General features: G+C 37.1%; 1 protein-coding gene across 2 annotated transcripts in view; it reads right to left on the bottom strand.

Annotated features, from left to right (window-relative positions):
• DET1 (light-mediated development protein 1 / deetiolated1 (DET1)) overlaps window positions 1–19,212 on the bottom strand; it is a 44,573-nt gene extending 25,361 nt beyond the window's left edge. The window contains exons 1-4 of one of the 2 annotated variants that reach the window (XM_089999268.1): window positions 18,940–19,212; window positions 8,168–8,595; window positions 7,735–7,963; window positions 3,795–3,968 (exon numbers count right to left, since the gene is read on the bottom strand). In XM_089999268.1, the coding sequence (XP_089855394.1) occupies window positions 3,795–3,968; window positions 7,735–7,963; window positions 8,168–8,595; window positions 18,940–19,014 (906 nt within the window). In that variant the 5' untranslated portion in view covers window positions 19,015–19,212. The remainder of the gene's footprint in view (window positions 1–3,794; window positions 3,969–7,734; window positions 7,964–8,167; window positions 8,596–18,939) is intronic. The other variant, XM_089999269.1, reaches the window with a different exon arrangement.
• Between the last annotated feature and the right edge of the window lie 799 nt (window positions 19,213–20,011).

A 20,011-nucleotide genomic window follows, 5' to 3' on the forward strand; every position in this document is an offset into this window, starting at 1 on the left:
TTCTCAATAGTTAGACCGGGGGAGAATCCATGTAGACTTCTTCATTCAAATTACCATTTAAAAAGGCATTCTTAGCATCTAACTCGTATATAAGTCAATTCCTAATGGATGCTACAACTAGGGTCCTAACAGTGGTCATCTATGTCACCTGGGTGCGGGTGCGGGTACGGGTACGAGTACGGGTACGGGTACGGGTATGAGTATGACATGGTAATTCCAAAAAAATGTGGGTAACACGACTATATATATAATATATTAAATATCACATAAATATAAAATAAATTCAAAATAAATTGAATATAATCAAAATATATATGCTATATATAAAATATATATTATATACTGAAAATATAAAGTTATAAATTGAAAATATAATTATAAATTAAATACAAACTTGTATATACAGAGGATAAAATGGTGTGTTCGAGTGTCAACGCGTGTCGACACGAGCTACTAGGGCAAAGGTCTTGTAACGCCCCAAAATTTTCAACTTGTAAATTTTGGAAACATTTAGAGAAAACCTTTCAAATTTCATGGGGGAATTATTGGAGAATCCTACTCAATTCAGAAGTATTGTGGGAACACTCCAGTATGCCACGTTTACATGCCCAGATATTGCCTTTGTTGTTAACAAAGCATGTCAGTTCATGCATGAGCCCACGGAGGACCATTGGGCCCATGTAAAGTGGATCCTAAGGTACCTCAAAGGGACTCTCAACTATGGGCTCCATATTAGACCAATGAACGACCACAAGCTTGTTGGATTCTCTCATGCAGATTGGGCTAGATGCCTAGATGATCATAAGTCCACCAGTGGTTACCTAATGTTTCTGGGAACCAATTTACTCTCGTGGAGGTCATCTAAACAACATATTGTTGATCGGTCTAGTACAGAAGCCGAATACAAGGTTGTTGTTGCTGGGACAAACTTAGAATTAATGTGGCTCAAACAGATCTTAAAGGATTTGGGGTTCAATTTATCTCAAGCTTTGGTGTTGTAGTGCGACAATTTAGGAGCAACGTACTTGGTTGTGAATCAAGTGTTTCATGCCAGAACGAAACACATTGAGATCGACTCTCACTTTGTCTGAGAGAAGGTTGCTTGTGGCGACTTGGAAGTCCAGTTCGTCCGATCCAAAAACCAAATTGAAGATATCCTTACCAAAGCCTTACCTAGACCAAAAATTCAATATTTTTGAGACAAGCTTAACCTTGAAGAGATTTGCTTGAGGGGGGGCATGTGAAGATAGATCAGATAAATGTGAAAGAAGACCCGGATCCAGACCTAGTTAAACTGAATCCTCGTCAGACTGCCCCTCACGTTAAGTTGGATCGCTAGGCAGGTCCACACGTTGAGCTGGACTTTAGACTTCATTAGATGTACTTTTTTTGTAATAGATTTGTCAACTACATGAAGGCAGTGGAAGTGAAGAGATTACCGATAAGTAGGGGTGGCAAAACCTGACACGACCCGCCAACCCGCCTCTTAGGCGGGTTCGGATTGGGCTTAAGCCAACCCGTTTAATAAATGGGTCGACCCGCCTAACCCATTTATTAAACGGGTCGGGTTCGGGTTGGGGGTATGCCAACCCGCCAACCCGGCTGACCCGTTTAATAAACGGGTTAGGCGGGCGGGTCAACCCGCCAACCCGTCTGCCAACCCGCCAACCCGACTCGTCAACCCGCCAACCCGTCGACCCGCCAAACCGACCCGTCAACCCGACCCGCCAACCTGACCCGCGAACCTGAGAACCCGTTTACCCGACCCAACCCATTTATTAAATGGGTTGGCGGGTCGTGTCGGGTTACCCGTTTATTAAACGAGCCGGGTTCGTGTTTGCCACAACCGACCCGTTTAATAAACGGGTCGGGTTCGGGTTGAGGTATGCTGACCCGCCAACCCAACAAGATTGCCACCCCTACCGATAAGCTTATATGGCTTTCTCAGTATCCTCATAATGATGCAAGAAGATATAAATCTTTTTTGATAAATGGGTTTAGGTTTCGTACAAAACAAAGAGAAGAAGGAATAAAAACTCAAAATAGTGTTGTTACTGCCAAACATTTAGTTATTCAAGTGCCCATGATAGAAGTCCTATAGTTGGTGATGTTACTTATTATAAAACCATTTTAGACATCATCGAAATAGAATATCATGTAGACTTAAGGTTTATTTTATTCAAATGTGAATGGTTCGATGTCTTCAGTCAACGTGTCAAGGGCATTAAACAAGATGATTTTGGTTTCACACTTGTGAATTCTAAATATAGATGCATGGAAGATGAACCTTTCGTATTTGCATCTTAGGCAGACTGGCAAATTGTTATTAGGATAAAGCCTAGAGATTTTTTTTAGATGACTAGACAACAAGCTGATGAAGATGACAACATATATGGTGATACTAGTGACAATTATATTGAAAATGAACCATACAACATTCAAATTTTAGAAAATATTGACGATGATGTCGATGTCCTGTGGGTTAGGACAGACATGCCTGAAATATCTATTCACGACACAACTGTCGCACTAACCCAGTCATTTACAGAAGAAAACAAATATAATAGAGGTAGGAGGTCTAATTTAGTCATAACGTTTATCTTTATCACTATTTATAATTGTTTTATATAATGTAAGATAGTGCATTATTTCCAAGTTATATCTCAGATCATTATGCATGCAATTTTAATGTATCAGTTGGTTTATGATTATTATGTTTATGTTAAATGTGACTATTTATGATTGTTTTATGAACAATAGATGCCTCCTAGACAATGAAATGTGCAAGGATCCAGTGCCCATGAATCTCAGATGAGTAATGTATTATGTATGTGCACCATAACCTTTTGCTAATTGAATTTTTTATTGTCTATCCATTGCCTAACATATTAAAATGTGTATATTGTCTATGTGATTGCGTGAGTTTGCGTGTTTCCAATTCTTTCACTTTCCATCACAGAGACTCTCTTTTATTACATAACATGCCACTAGCTTGCTTCCACTTGATCCAACCAGCACTAATCCTGCTAGTGACATCTTCAAATCCACCATCTTGTTGCATAACAACAATTCTAATGCTCTTAGGACAATCCAGTGACTTGTTACATAATGATGTATGTATTTTAGCATTTATTGTACAAGGTTTATTTTGGAAATTACCAAATCAAAATTATTCTTAACAAGCTGTGGATTGATTTCCTAACAAGATAATAAATCAACTTATATGCACTCTGTCACGCATGATAAAGAGGGTTAGGCATGATATATAACCCCTTGATTTTCATAAAGAAGAATTGAAAGGAAAGTTTGCAGTTACCCACGATTTTCATGAACAGTGTTTACAAGATTTCACCCATATTATGCATCATGGCCCCAAGTCATGCTGATTATCTGACAACCACAGTTTGTTTCTTACTCAAGTAATAAATTTCATGCAACTAGACATTATATCATTATACATTCTTATGAAAGGCCTATTCATATACTGCTATAGGCATTGCAAGGTTTTGTAGTACTGAGATGAAAAATATATACATGAATGATCTCCAGTTCTTTATAACAATGAACCAAATCAAATTCTCAGAAATACTTGCATAAACAAGCATTCAGTGCTCAAAATTCTTCATACAATAATAAATCATTTTGACCAAATGCTCCATTTGATGGTAATGAAAAGATACTATAACTCACAAAGACAATCCAAGTTTTATCCAGAATGCTTCTAAATTACATTTCCACCTTGTTATCAGAATGCAAAACTAAATTGCACAACAGATAAAGAATCAACAACCAACCAGAGTATGATCTGTTTCTTCATTCCATATTCCGCGAAAAATAAAAGAAAGCAAGCGCTGTTTGATACCACTCAAGAAAGCACCCCCTTGTGCTGACTGAAGATGTTGCAAGCCATTTTCGTTTTGAATATTAGAGCCCTCTTCCTGTTTACCTTTATCAAATGCAGCCAAACCCTAAAAAGAAATTCACACAACTATCACATTACTTACAATTCAAATGCAAAAGTCCAATATATTCATTAGGCAATGAAGTCTTCCTGATGGTTAAATCTTAATAATGCTTCAGAAACAAGAAAATTATTAAGCAACAGATAAAGCACCAGAAACATACAGTAACATGGTATAAAGTGAAGTGACATTGATATGTAAAACAATTAGACAGAGTATACAAATTCTGGAATATGTCAAGTTAACTGCATGACGCTCTACAAAGGCAAGCAAAGTAGCTGCGGTCACAAGAGCATGAGAAGAGCCATTTCTGTGGAGCTTTCCACATGAGAGTGAATTGGAGTATCCCTATGACACTGCCACAAAACCACTTAGACTTATAAATGCCATGCAGAAAAACTGAAAATTGGCAAAATGGCCCCACAATATTTTGGTAAGAATTTATAGGAAACAATGTCACCAAATGAGCGAGACAAAGATGCATGTATCTTCTGCTTCCTTAGGCTAGAGGAAAATTAAGGCCGGCTTCATCACTCTCTTTCATGAGTATAATTCACAATTGAACTCTTCAACTTCCAAAGGTGGATCCTTCACATCTACGTGACTTTTCTTTTGTGGTGCTTTGCATGTCATGCCATCTTCGCACAACAAACATACATGTGTGCAAGCACATTTACGTTACTCATGTATTGAGGAACCTAAACTAGCACATTGGAGTCTTTGTGCACTTGTCATTATAGTCTTTGACCTTTATAGAATGGTTGTACTACATTTAAATTGTTCTCATGTTAGTGAAAAAGTCTGATATTGCTGCCTCACTCGGGTCCTTCCTCCTCTCTAACTCAAAATTTCATTTCATAGAAAACATTTTAATATATAATACTTTTACTGATTTGGGAAAAAAATTATCACATGCAATGTTGTAAAATGTCTCATAACTCATATTATAAATTTTTTAAATCGTAATGTAGAGCAAAAATCATTAATTTATACTTAAAACTTAAAAAAAAAATCAATAATTTTATAGTGCAAAAAGTAATGCTACTATCTAAAAAATAAAGCCAAAATATCACATAACAAACAATAACCAACCACATTAGACATCGAACACCCAACAACCAAAATAATGTTATTTAGTGACATAAAAGACTAATAAGAAAAAAAAAACAAATTATTCAATATTCTAAGGATCAAACAAATAAAGTAAACTAAGATTTTCAAACAATCAAAGAGTTTAAGTCTTAAGATTTAAACTTAAACTTTTACAAGCCAGACTTTCAAACAACAGAAGATCTCAACCAACCACAACTTACCGAAACATTCTAGCAATCTAATTTCCTAAATCTAACTCTAAACTCTAAACATCCAACTCCTTTATCCTAAGGTTAAATTAATGGACCTTCATCAGCCATTTCATCTTGGAATAAAAATGGCATTTGGCAATAGCTCTGCAGATAAAACCTCTGGTGGAAGCTATGCAACCCGTGTCCTTTCATCTGCTTCTCCTAAACTGGCAGATATTTCAACACAAACACTAAACTGGAATATAAGTACAGTGACATAGTGTGTAATATCTCATAAAAAAATCATAGGTTTTAATTTTATAAATGTAATTTTTACCTAAAATAATAATATTTTCGCTGTTTGGATTAATATAATATATAATATATTCATAATAGGGGCTGACACAACTTTGGATCCCGATATGGATCTTGGACTCGTTGGCCGAGATCCATGATCCATCTATGTTACGATAAATAAGTTTTAAAGATAATAATTATAATAATAACTATACTAATAAAGTTATATATATATATATATATTATATACATATATACTTTAGAATTTAGATAGGAAGGAACTTTTATTTCCTTAAAGAAATAGAATTCCTTCTATTCCAGAAATTAGAGAATGTCTCCTCCTTAGAGGAGGGATTCTATTTTATAAAAGGGTGTGACCCTCTCCCTCTCAAATCACGATTTTGAGAGAGGGGAGCAGCATTAGAAAGAGAGAAAGAGAAGGGGGCAGCGTTGGAAAGAGAAAGAGACAGGGTTGTATAGAGAGAGAGAGAGAGGAAGGGCTGCGATAGAGAGGGAGAAAAGGCTGCAGCCTGCTTGCCTCTTCACCATTGTCGTCTTCTTCCTCTTCTTCTTCACAAATCGCTAAGGTACAGGTCTCTCTCCCTTGGTCCGATAGGCGAGGAATCTAGCATGGGTCGAACATCTCATGGGTTTAAGAGCAGATTTTAAAACCAAAAATCTGTTTGAGAAGGAACGTTTTAGGATAGCAGGCTAGGTTGCTCAACTATTCCGATTTGTTTTTGTTATAACATGAATGGATCTGTGAGATAGCCTGTTCAGAAAATGTTTTTCATAAATCTGATTTCATAGACATATGAGTCTCCTTTTGGACTTAATGGTCTGTTAAAATTTGTGTATTAAGTGAATCATGTGGGCCATGCATGGTTATGAATTAAGAATAAAAGGGGTTGAATGAATCGTATGTATGTGTGGGATCTTTTTTTATATATAGCATGATCAATTATATATATATATAGCATGACCTATTTTTTTTGTATAGCACGAACTGTTTAGGCGTGCAGAAGTTTTAAATGCCTTGGACGGTGGTTGCGTTTCGGAAATTGTAATGGTTTAAACTGATCTTTGCTAGTTAAATTTTAATAGTGTGAACTGTTGTTGCATGTAGGTTTATTGACTGATGTTTGTGCGATTCTTCTGAACCTGTATTGAGATGTTTATAAGGGGTCAGGATTGGATCCTTTGGACTGTTTGGATTTGGGTTTTTGAACTAAACCCAAGGGTCTGATCCAACATTGCAATGGGGCGCTCGAGTAATTAGTGAAAACCGATTGAAAAACGAGTGCAACTATTGTCATACTATGATTTTATGGTTGTATTTTGTACAATTTATCATTGTTTCATGTGTTATTGTTTTTTTTAGATTTCTTTTGCTAATTTTTCCTGATTATTTTGGAATTTTTTTATTAAAAATTTATGATTTTTTACGATATGATACGTATTTTATTTTGAATCTAACCGATACCAGGTTACGATAAGATATGTACAACCTTGCACCAGAGAGTTAGTATAACCAATAAAATAGAATTTGGATGGACATGTTGAAAGATATGCATATCATAACAATGTTTATGTTCACCATATGATTAGACTAAAGATGGATATTGGCACCACTTCAAACAAAAGGCTAGATCCAAATTCATGTTCCCATCTTAGGTAAATGAAGCTTTAATGATATATATTATAAACCCTAACTCTTTTAATTCACTAAACGAAATCAGAAAACATTTGACTCAGCAAAAAAAGAAGTGAACATCAAGAAAACAATCACATTCTATGAAATATGCACTTGTATTAGAGGGAAAAACACATTGTTTTATCTACGGTCAATTTGGTGCTATTATCTAGAATTGTCACTAAAAAAGTTCTTCATAAAACTTACGCATTTCAAAAATAGTGGCTGGGAACTTATAAGTTTGAAGTTTATTCTGAATTTACTAGAAACTTTTAGTTCAGCTACTGGAACTCTAGATCAAGAGATAGGCATGAATCAGACAGCCATGCATTCCCCAAATTCATCTCCATTTTTCATATAAAGAAAATAACACCAAACTAAATTTGAAGAGATTAAAACTTAAGGTGATTATGATGTTAAATCAACAAGTATATTGTTAACTAAGGATACCAAATAATCAATTAGAACGGCATCAACAAGGATACCAATCTTTACTTGCCTGAGCATGAGAGCTGAGGAAAAGTTCATCATCTTCTCGACAAAATGACCCAATAGCTCGCACATCCACAAGGTTTCCACAGTCCCTAATCTGAAGAATGTGTATCGTCTGGTAACGGATTGAAACTATAGATAACAAATCATCATAGAGAAAAACCCCATTGCTGTGACTCAAGTTCACAAAATCATTATGGAAAACCCTCTCATCCAGTATGACTCCATCCTCCAATCTGATGCCATAAAAGAAAGATTGTAAGTGACACGAAATAGATTCAAGCATGCCAAAAAATAGTAAGAACCAGGAATCACAGCAATCTGCTGAAGAGTACAATTCAAATATCTAGAAGCTGAAAAGTTCATAAGAAACAACACTAACAAAGTAAATATGTGGCTAGGATCCCGCACAACAAGGAGAATGCTACTCCAAAACAAACCTCACAAGGTAAAATGTTATCTTCCCAATTGTCGGGATGCCACTAATTGCTCCTTCAGTAACAGGTGCATTATGGTTTTGAGCAGTTGAAGTTGCAAATAAACCAAATTGATTACTCTCCACGTAGAGAAAAAAGTCTTTGCAGATATGCTCATTGCTGGAAGCAATTTGTAAACTGTAGAGTTGTGTGAAAAAACTCTCAAATTTCTTAGCTTTTGGAGGCAGATCATGTGAATAACAGTCCTCTTCCTTGCAAGAAAATGATGGCCATGTTGGTCTATAAACAATCAGGTCTTGCTGATTCCTGCTGAAGCTTATCAGGTATAAGCCATCATCGGTGAACTTACGAAAACAAATGTCCGGACAGTCAACCTCATAAATGGTAAAACTTGGTACCAAATTTTCATAAAATTGCCTGGCACAGTGGACCTATGAGACAAAGAAGAACAGAAGGCATAAATTCCTTCCACTAAGAATTCTCACCATCGACCAATTTTCGTCATGTACAAAGGAAACCCATGCAAGTGAAGATAGATGAATGATATATATTTCAATGGCACAAGCTTTTAGAATTTTTCAACATACTTTGAAATGGTTCACAAATGTTAAGTCAATAATGCAGGAGGTAACATCAACACAATGTTAAGCTAGAGATTAAACTTCAAGATTCAGATATGAGTGTGCAATAAGCAAACAGCAACAAAATGCTTCTCTATTTGCATATTTCCAGTTTTTTATTTCTAAGTTTTGGAGTCAAAGGAAAAAAAAACACCAACTGCATATTTTGGCAATAGAATTGTTTAGTGATTTTACAATCACAAATTTGTTATGTTCCAAAGTGAAGCAGGAAGCACTGCAAGAAGCTTGAGCTGGGATACTATTTCCATTGTTCAATAGCTCATGAAGCAAAAGATACGCACCATGCACACACACACAGTGGCAACCTACATCACATAGGTATACGGTACAGGTATGAGTTATGACACAGGTACGAAGGGTATGACACGGGAATTTTTGAAAAAGATGAGTGTAGGTTTGAGAGATATATACATATATGAGGAATGTGTTCATCAAAACCCATTTCTGTTAGGACCTGCAAAAATCATAGTTGCAGAAGTTTTTTGCTTAATCTGAATCTACAGATGAGTAAATCATAGTTTACTCAGTAGAAAACATGTATTAGATTATTAGGTACTTTTCATGTTTAAATGTGTATGCTGAACTTGTTATCTTGCAATCATTTTGTTAAAATGTCTATCCAGAAGTATGCAATCATTTTGTTATCTTCCAGTGCTTCTTTGAACTTTCTATTTCACAAAACATGTGTACAGTGGAAATTTCATTTTTCCAAAAGAAAGACATCAACTAGAGAGGAACTAATAGGGAGCCAAGAAAATCAAATACAAAAGGAAAAAGAAGAAGAAAAGCAAAAGGGTTAGCATAAATTGGCATGTTATCCTATCCTATTATTTCCAAACCAGATAATATAGAAAACCTCTGATTTATCCCTACAAATCAGGAAAATGTAATACCAAATTCAATAAATAATAGTTTTCTTCCTTTCTTATTGAATATTCTACCATGCAGTAGAAACCACCATATCTAAATCTCGTACGCCTATTCCCTTAGTTTTGTGCATGATCAGAAGTCCAAAATAAATTTTGGGTATGTTTGTGTACCACAAATGAATGCTCTGTGGCATCACATGCTGTGAAGCCTTCATCCTTGGAAACTATGTCACATAGGTGCGAGTGCAGATGCGGGTACGGGTGCGGATGCGGATGCGATGCGGCAATGCAGCACTTTAAAAAAACTTGGGTGCGGGGGTGCAGGGAGGATATATATAGATAAAAATGGACTTGATTAGGGTTAACTGAATCTACTTTTGGATAGAAATGGACCTCAGTGTGGTTGACTTCACCTAACATAAAGGAAGTTGTGTCCAAGTGGCGCACCCGCTTGAGTGCGGGTGTGGTGCCCTGTTAGAAGAGTCCGTGTGACATAGCTTGGAAAGCAAATAAAAAAACCCCAAACCCACGAGAAACACTACCATGGAAAGGGAGTCCCCGTTGAAATCAGGGTTCTATTTCTGCAAGGAAGGAGATCCCAATATTTGCTTTGACATAGTCAGGCCCACATAAACACCTCGTAGCGAGTGCATTTCCATGGAGAGACCCTACTTCCCATGGCAAGCAAAACCACCCTTCAGCAATTTTTATGCAAGTAGGAATCCCTATCATATCAGTAACCCATATCCAATTACCAGCTATTGTTGCTTCTACACTCAATATTCAGATTTTCATTGCAATATTTTCAATTTAAGAATCCTTCACGCTCTAGAACTGGATGGTCTGAGCATAACTGGAAATTTCTAGCTACATGAGGAAGCTCGCTTCCTTCTTGCTTTGGAAGCAAGAAATTCCTCGCTTCCCTGAAAGGCGGAGAAGCTTTGGGGAATCCACTTCCGAAATATGGGTAATTTGATTCCCCTTAGTGGGAAGGTCGCTTCCTTTTCATTTACCAAATTGATTCCCTTTCGTTCCCTTAATGTTTCCCTCTCGCTCGCTTCCCCCTCACTTATGATGTTTTTCATATTAGAAAATTATATTTTTTTATAACAAGCTTGCATGTTGGTTTTATATTGTTTTATATTTGTATTCATGTGATTTTTTAATTGTTTTTTCATGTGCTTCATATTGCTTTCTATATGTTTCCTTTTCGCTTTTCATGCACTTGTATAATCGCTTCATAATCGTATATTGCTTCCTGCTTTATACCATTTTTTAGCACTCACTTCCTCGCTTCCGATTCACGCATCACTTTTCGTATCCATTTCATTTCCTAGTAACTGTAGTCTGAGCTTTTGTGTAATTTATTATCCACTCATACACTATAAAAAGAGAAACTTGTACCATACACAAAATTTTCAATGTTTTGTGCTTTTCATGGCTTTATGTCTAAGACTATTTATCACGCCTCATACTAACATTTCAATGCTTCTAGTGTTTGGGAGTTATGTCTACAAATTGTTATTACTTTGTTACCCTTTAACCAACTATACTTGTATTTATACACCCTGTAGAATGCCAACCAAACACAAGCATCACCACGCCCTACAACTAGTGTTGTAAGTATCGTACAATATGGTACGCTACATATCGTTACTTTTGGGTTTTGCGATACAATACACACTCGTATCATGATAGGAATGTGTATCATACTGGTATCGGGTGTATCGTACGATACACCCTTGTATCGTGTCGTAACATACTAGACAGGGTATAGCATACGATACACCTTTCGTGCACTTTAAAAAGGCCAAAAATTACTTTTTTATTTTGGGTTTTAAATACTTTTTTAGGGACGACTTCTCAATTTGTCTAGAGGTCATTAGATTAGAAGTGCATTTCTACCATTTTTTTACCCAAAAAAAAGTGGGTTAAGGTAAAAAAAAAGTGTATTTTCACAATTTTTCACTCAAGAAAATGGGTTAAGGTAAAAACTTTATTATGAGTAAAATTACAAAGTTACTCCAAAAAAGTTTTGCCTCGGGGGAGGCTGCCCCCCTACAACCCCTCGCCAATTTATTGTAAAGTTGGATCTGCGAAAATTAAAGATTTATATTATGGTAGAAATCAGACTCTGCACAACAATAAAGATGGCATAAAATGATCTGACATAGCAATAGGGCACTCAAGTAATGAGTGAAAACCAATTGAAAATCGAGCGCAAACTATTGTCATAATATTTTTGTTTATGTAATATGAAAGTACGAGTCTTGTGGTTGAGAGAAATCATACACCTTGGTTTGTCGGTTGTACTGCAGAAGGCGAGAGGAGACAAGAGGAGAGAGTGGCGGCAATGGATAACCTTTTTCTTCATCAGAGAATCGTGCCCTACATTCCTTCATATATATTTAATACATATTGGATCGGGTCTGTGATCCTTCAGTCCAGACCCAAGATGGATATACAGAGATACGGGTCCAGATCTGGACCCGTATGAACATATACTATCTTAATAGTCTCCTTTAAGTTGTGCATGGTTTTGTACCATGGATAACTTGTTCTTCAAAAACCAAAGGTGAATTCTGGTAAGCCCCTTAGTAAACAAATCTGTCACTAGTTCAGTCGTGGGAACATAGGCTGGTTCAACTTCTCTATCTTCGATTTTTTGCCGAATCAAGTATTGATCAATCTCTATATGCTTGGTACGACTGTGATGAATGGGGTTGAAGGCAATTTGTATGGCACTCTGATTATCACAAAAGAGATTGGTGGGCATAATAGATTCTCTGATCTCAGTCAAAAGACATCTCAGCCATGTAGCCTCTGTTGTGGCAGCCGCCATAGATCGGTACTCAACTTTTGTACTGGATCGTGCAACTGCACGCTGTTTTCTGCTACTCCATGCTATCAAGTTCCCATCAAGAAAAACACAATATCCAGAAACCGATCGCCTGTCATCTAGATCTCCAGCCCAATCTGCATCTATGTACACATCTAATCCATGTCGCTCCCCTTTGGACTTGGACTGATGGTAAACTAGACCATCTCCAAGAGTCCCTTTTAAATATCGAAGGATTCTCTTAACAGCATTCATGTGCTCTGTTCGTGGGTCATGCATGAATTGTGACACTTGATTCACTGCATACATGATGTCTGGTCTGGTGAAGGTGAGGTATTGAAGCATACCTACGAGACTACGATATTGCCTGTAGTCTTTATATGATTCCCCATCCTGAGAGCTGAGCTTGTGATTTAATACACTAGGAGTGGATAGTGGTTTACAATCTATCATGCCTGCCTTTTCCAACAAATCCAAGGTATATTAATGAAAGAGATTCATTTTGTCTATCCACTTCAACTCCCAAGAAATAACGCAAGACTCCCAAATCTTTCATCTTGAACAGTCGACTCAGTAAGGCCTTGGTAGCTTCTATGTGTTCATCTGAATTCCCATTAATAATAATATCATCCACATATATAAGAATCAAGGTACGTACCTAACTATCGCAAAAAATAAACAAAGAATGATCGAGATGAGAACAAATGAAACCATATTGTTGTACTTCAAGGAAAAAACTGTCAAACCATGAATGAGAAGTCTGCTTTAACCTATAGATGGCTCTTCGTAGTTTGCAAACATGTGTGTTGGGATTGTATTCTGCATAACCAGAGGGTTGCTCCATATACACCTCTTCTTTCAGACTACCATGCAAAAATGCATTTTTGACATCAAGCTGACTGAGAGTCCATCCATACTGAACCAACAAAGACAAAATTAATCGAATAGTTTCCATCTTAACCACAGGACTAAAGGTCTCATCGTAATCTTGCTCATATTCTTGAGTGAAACCTTTTGCCACCAACCTCTCCTTATAGCGTTCAATAGATCCATCAAGTTTATACTTTATTTTATAGACCCATTTAGACACTACAACATTTTTGTCTGATGGTCTGGGAACAATCTTCCAAGTCACACACTCATGTAAGGCTTTCATTTCCTCATTCATGGCTTCAACCCATTTGAGTGACATAGATGCTTGTGAAAAACTAATAGGTTCATCCTGCTTTTTAATTTGGGAGATGAACAGTTGTAAGTCTGTAGAGAAGTTGTTATAACTAACCCATTTTAAAATAGGATGACGAATCCTCTCAGGCCTTCTAGTTTGTCTTTGTTTCGCCGAACATATACAGCACCTTGGAACTTTGCAATATCTGAAATGTTAGGCATAGTGTCCTGCGTATTTGGCGACTCTTCCCTTTGCAAGTGCACATCAGGTTTATTATGTTCAGCCGATAGTGTATGACATGAAGAAGCATCGTGAGTAGTCATTTGATCGAACACCTAAGCAGCGAGCCACGACTGATAACCTTCATCATTCACGTTGCGTTCTTCTACCTTTTCTGAGCACTCAGTATGATTTTCATCAAACACAACATTCCGTAAAACTTTGATGTGATTAGTAGTGGGATCGTAGCAACGATAACCTTTGTACTGATCAGCATATTCAATGAACTTACACTTGCATGCCTTGTTCTAGAACTTGTCACGTTGGGAAAAGTCAATATGAACATAACATATGCATCCAAACACTCGCAGTCTCAGAATGAATCCCAAAGAGTGTAAAATAAGGAGATTGATTTGCAAGTAATTTCATTGGCAGTCGATTTATGACATACACGGCAGAATGAAAAGCTTCCGTCCACGAGCTTAAAGGAACATGAGTGTCATGTATCATGCTCAATGCACTTTCTACAATGTATCGGTGTTTTCTTTCCGCCATACCATTTTGTTGCGGTGTGTGAGGACAAGATATTCGATGACTTATTCCATTATCCTGGAGAAATTCAGTAAATTCCCTTGATAGATATTCTCCCCCATCGTCACATTGGAAATGTTGAATTTGAGATGAGAATTTATTACAAACTAGGGCACAAAATGAGCAAAAAAGCTTGAACACTTCAGATTTGTGTTTCATAAAGTAGATCTAAGTGTATCTAGAATAACTATCGATAAAAGTGACAATAACGGTTGCCCGATAAAGAGGATTGTGGGGCAGGTCCCCAAACATTAGAATAGACAATTTCAAAAGGTATAGAAGCTTTTTTATTTATTGATTGAAATGGAAGAATATGACTCTTACATAAATGGCAACTAGAACAAAGAGAAATATCATACTCAATACTCAAACTAGATTGTGGAACAAGTTCACTAGACACAAGTCTTTCAATGAATGAACGATTACAATGACCCAAACAACGATGCCAGATTTCCGACTTATTACACTGAGACAGACTAAAACAATCTTTGAATGACACTGGCTGAACTGACTGTGAATTTATTTGAGCAGCACAAACAGAAGGAGACTCATTGAGGACGTACATATTTCCATGTCGTTCTCCTTCAACGAGCGTCTTCGTCGTGAGAAGCTCCTTGACACATACAAAAGGAGTAAATTCGACAGAAGAATTAGTATCGTCGATAAGTTTAGAAACAAAAACAATATTTTTAACAATGCTAGGTGAGTGATAAACATCAAATAAACGAAGTGAAGAATTGGGAAGTGGAAGAGAAATGTTTCTAACATGAGATATAGGGTGGAGAACACCATCTCCAGTTTTAATACTAAATTTACCACGATAAGGGATAGGTTGTGAAATCTTACCAACATCACCTGTCACATGGTCAGCAGCTCTAGAGTCAATGTACCAAGTCCCCTGCTCAGATTGCTTAAAGCTCAACTCGGAAAGAGCAGAAATTAAGAGATTCTTCACATTCTCCTTTTCATCCCTTGCTTGTCCTCTAATGGAAGGCCCAGCACCATTAAATTTGCCTCTGTTTTGCGGATTATGCCAGAAATTTGTCTTAATGTGCCCCTTTTTATTACACTGAAAACATGTTGGTATATGTTTAGAAGATTGATTCCCTGGGAATGAATTGGGTGACACGTTAGGCGTGGGAAGTAGTCCACGACCTCCTTGATTTCCTCTTCCTTGTCCACGTCCACCTCCAAAACCTCCACGTCCTCGTCCTGTCACCATGCCTGTGACAAGAACCTCATGATTGCTAGAATTTAGAGCCAACTCATCACCTCTAATAGTGACTTCATACTGCAGTAGTTTCGTGCGCATATCATCAAAGTTAGGCAACGAAGAAAGACATAGAAGAGAGGTGACCAACATGTGATAGTCAGATCCAAGACCATCCAACGCCTGTTGAACTTTCTCTTTGTCAGGAATTACACAACCCACCATGGCTAATTGGTCTGTGATGCTCTTGACTTTGTTCATGTATTCTGTAACCGATAAATTTTCTTTCTTCAAGAGCTGAAACTCTCTCTTTAAATGCAGAATCCTAGCCTCTGAAATCTGTGAATAGGTCTATGCCAGTATTTGCCACAGTTCTCTATTTGAACATTCATCTGGAATGGCCACTAATAACTCTTGAGAGAGTGTAGAGGTAATGTAAGTCACAACCGCCTGATCTTTTCTTTTTCATGTTGCAAACTCTAGATTGCGAACTAGTTTATTAGAAACCTCCCCTTTATCGTCTCGCTCTTCCTGCAGGACAAACTCTGGTGGTGCATGATTCATTCCATCGAGGTATCCAAAGAGATCCAAACTACAAATAAAAGGCAAAATTTGCCTCTTTCCAGGTCAAGTAATTCGAGTTATTCAATTTCTCAGAAATGAGTTGACCAAGAAAACTGAACGGGGGCGAAGGGGAATCCATAAGAAATGATAAACACGGATTGACTCAATAAAAAGAATCCAAGGAAACAATAATAAGCAGGGAAGCCTTTGTTCAGCTGTGCAGCAAACCAACAATTGTCCGGTACCTTTTTTTTTCACGGACAGTCTGATTGCAGTCAGTCAGAAATAATTTGCGAAAACTTGATTTGAGCAATTTCGGATCTGATCTAAAATTTCGTTGATACAGAAACAAACCTTTGAACTTTAGGAGTCACACACATGAAAACAGTTTTTTTTTTGGAAGAATGATTTGTTCTAATCTGGTGTGAAATTACCAGATCTGAAATTTAAGAAACGAATAGAAGAATGGTCGGGACTTAGAAAATCGGGATGTGAAAATGGGAGTCACACACATGAAAGAAAATTTGATTTGCCGTAACCTAACCAGATCTAAATTGATCTGTCTTGAAACGATAAGATCTGATCTGGAATGATCAGATCCAACGTTAGGGAAAAGAGAGAAGATGATAGAAGAAACAGGGTGATTAAACAGAAAGAGAAATATGATCTGACACGATCAGATTTAAATTGACACTGAGGAGAGACAAGATGATCAAACGAGAAAGAAAAATTTTGATCAAATCGATTTTCAGGAAATAAAGGGAGAAGAAACTAGTTTAGAATCAAAGGAAGAAAGGAGAGAAAACCCGACCTGATCGATGGACCTCAAGCTGGCTCTGATACCATTAGAGAAATCACACACCTTGGTTTGTCGACTGTACTACAGAAGATGAGAGGAGACGAGAGGAGAGAGTGGCGGCAATGGGTAACCTTTTTCTTCATCAGAGAATCGTGCCCTACATTCCTTCATATATATTTAATACATATTGGATCGGGTCTGTGATCCTTCAGTCCAGACCTGAGATGGATATACAGAGATATGGGTCCAGATCTAGACCCGTATGAACATATACTATCTTAATAGTGGCATGTTCTTAATTGTAAGATATTTAATATTTTGCATTGTTCTTGTGAGATAATTGATGTTTGATGATGTCTTATGCAGCTCATAGAGACATAAATGCTACATATGTGATTTTATGGTTGTATTTTGTGTAATTCATCATTGTTTCATGTGATATGATTTTTTTAGATTTTTTGCTTTTTTTTATTTCTTGAAAATTTTTTATTAAAAATTTATGATATTTTACCATACGATATGATACGGTCTTAATTTGGGCCCGACCGATACGGGTAATGATATGATACTTACAACCTTGCCTAGAATAAATGGGCTTGTCTCTTTGTACCTTTTGTCTCCAAAGTGATGCATCCATATATTATACCTACTAGGCAATGCCCCCTTCATGTTTAAATGATTGATCATGAGGTTTTCCTCAACTTATCCTTTCTACTTGGTATTTACCATTACTAAACCCTGAAAGAACAAAAGATCAACCAGGGCTTCCAATTCTGCATTTATGTTGATAAGGAAACAGAAAAACCAATATCACAACAATGTCCATTGATTCTTATGAGTCACTTGACATGTTCACTTCATTTAGTGGATTTAGTCTTTTCCAGTATTTCCTCGACTTCTATCTCCTACTAATACCAATATTACAAGAATGTTCATTAATACAGATGAGTCACTTGACATCATCATTTAATTTAGTGAAGCAGCTTCCCACTTGCAGTAGGAGGAGGAGGAACATCAAACCAATCAAATCAAGTAAAAATGACACAGAAGTACTTGTTGATAGCAAAGGTGGATGGGAATGGTATACCATGGTAGAGATCCAAAGGAAGCTCAGAAAATTTCCAATAGAAAATAATTTCCATGTGTGACCTTCAACTCTGCTGGGATAGGCAACATTTGTAAAATTTCCTACACATATGAGACTGAACTCTTTTTTTCCCTACATTGTCACTACCAAAACCATAGTCACCATGGAATCTACTACTCGTCAGTCACCTCATACAACAAAATCCAATCAAAAACCCCAGTTTGCAAGTGACTAAACTCAATCTCACCATCACATAATTCTAGTGAGACCACCAAAAACATGCCATCCACACCATCTAACCACCTACTTTTTGGTTTTTTACCTAGCCACCTATTGCTACCCTCTTTAATGATAGAGAAATAGCCGCGCACAACACGTCTTAATTTCTACGCTAGTCCACCAAACAAAGTCAGATAAAGATCAAAGCATCACAAAACACAAAACAAGAGAAGTCATTCCTCCCCAAGTACAAACGAAATGCAAAGGAAAAAGAAGAGTGCTAAGAAACACACATTGAGCAATCAATCACTGGTCTCCGTACCAAAAACCAATCTTCACAATAAACACTTTATCATTCGGTTTCAAGTTATCGCATATTCTCCCAGTAAATCTCAAATGCAAAAGAAAACAAAAAAATACTAAGAAAATACACGTATAGCGATGAAGCACTAGTCTGAACAGTCAATGCCAAAAACCAATCTTCACAATTTATATACTAAGCGCTCTATGAATCCTTTTCAAGCTAATATATTGCACACCCATTAGTGAGAGAGAGAGAGAGAGGGTACGCTGGTGCCGGGCGAAGGGGTGGCAATCTGGCGGTGGAAAATCCTGGCGGCAATATTGTTGCTGCTCCTGAACATCAGTACGGGAGCAAACAGAAACACCCACTTCACCCCCAACTCCCACGCTTCACCTCCTTCACCCGACGACTACGAGCGGCTGTTCCCGCAAGAACGGGCATCACTCTCCCGATCCGGCCGCCACCCACCAACTAGAAACCTCTCTCTCTCTCTCTCTCTACAACCAGAAACTTCAGCTGCTTTTCTCTCTCTCTCTTAGGGGTGACGACGAGGCATCAGAAGTGAGAAGGGGACGCAACGCAGCAAAAGGAGAGGCCCAGAACTTGCCAAGCCGCTCTCTTCAGAGGGCGAGTCGTACGGACCGCACGACCTCCCCTTGTTTGCCTTTTCCCGTTCTTTCCAGTAGGTACGGGTGTAAAGTGTAAACGCTTCGGACCTCCACCGTAGAAAACCATACCGGGGTGCTACCACGATCACACAAGCCAAACTTGCTTCCTACCTGACAAAATAATATTTTTTTGTATTTTTTTCATTGAAAATTTTAAGAGAAGGGATGATGCATAGTTACATCGGTACTCAGGTCGCAAATGAGGCATACATGTACCAAATACCAATAAACTCGTGTTGAAAACTATAAATAGAAGTATCAAATGCTTAAATTACTCATCCGAATGACATGAATAACGCATATCTATTCTATTATAAACGAGTATCAAACTCATTTCTATTAACATTTATGCATCCAAACAACAATTTCATTTTATAAAGATGTTATTTTCATTAAGACTTTTAAATGCTATGATTTATACAAATTATTATAAGATAATGATTGATTAAATATGTATAATTAGCTATTCCAAATTGTAGGTATCGCTATAAAAATGTATGTTTTGCATAAACTTTTTATAAACTTGTACCAATTCTTTTAGAAATTGTATCAACATTTATTAAAAACTTGTATTAATATTTTATCAAAGACATCAATATGTGTTTCAAATAAAATTATACCTAAACTTTTTAAGTCATCACGTATCAATACCAGTGTTTTATACCAATA

Source organism: Nuphar pumila, chromosome 3, assembly GCF_984573655.1.
Source record: "Nuphar pumila chromosome 3, dmNupPumi1.hap1.1, whole genome shotgun sequence".
Classification (NCBI taxonomy): Eukaryota; Viridiplantae; Streptophyta; class Magnoliopsida; order Nymphaeales; family Nymphaeaceae; genus Nuphar; species Nuphar pumila.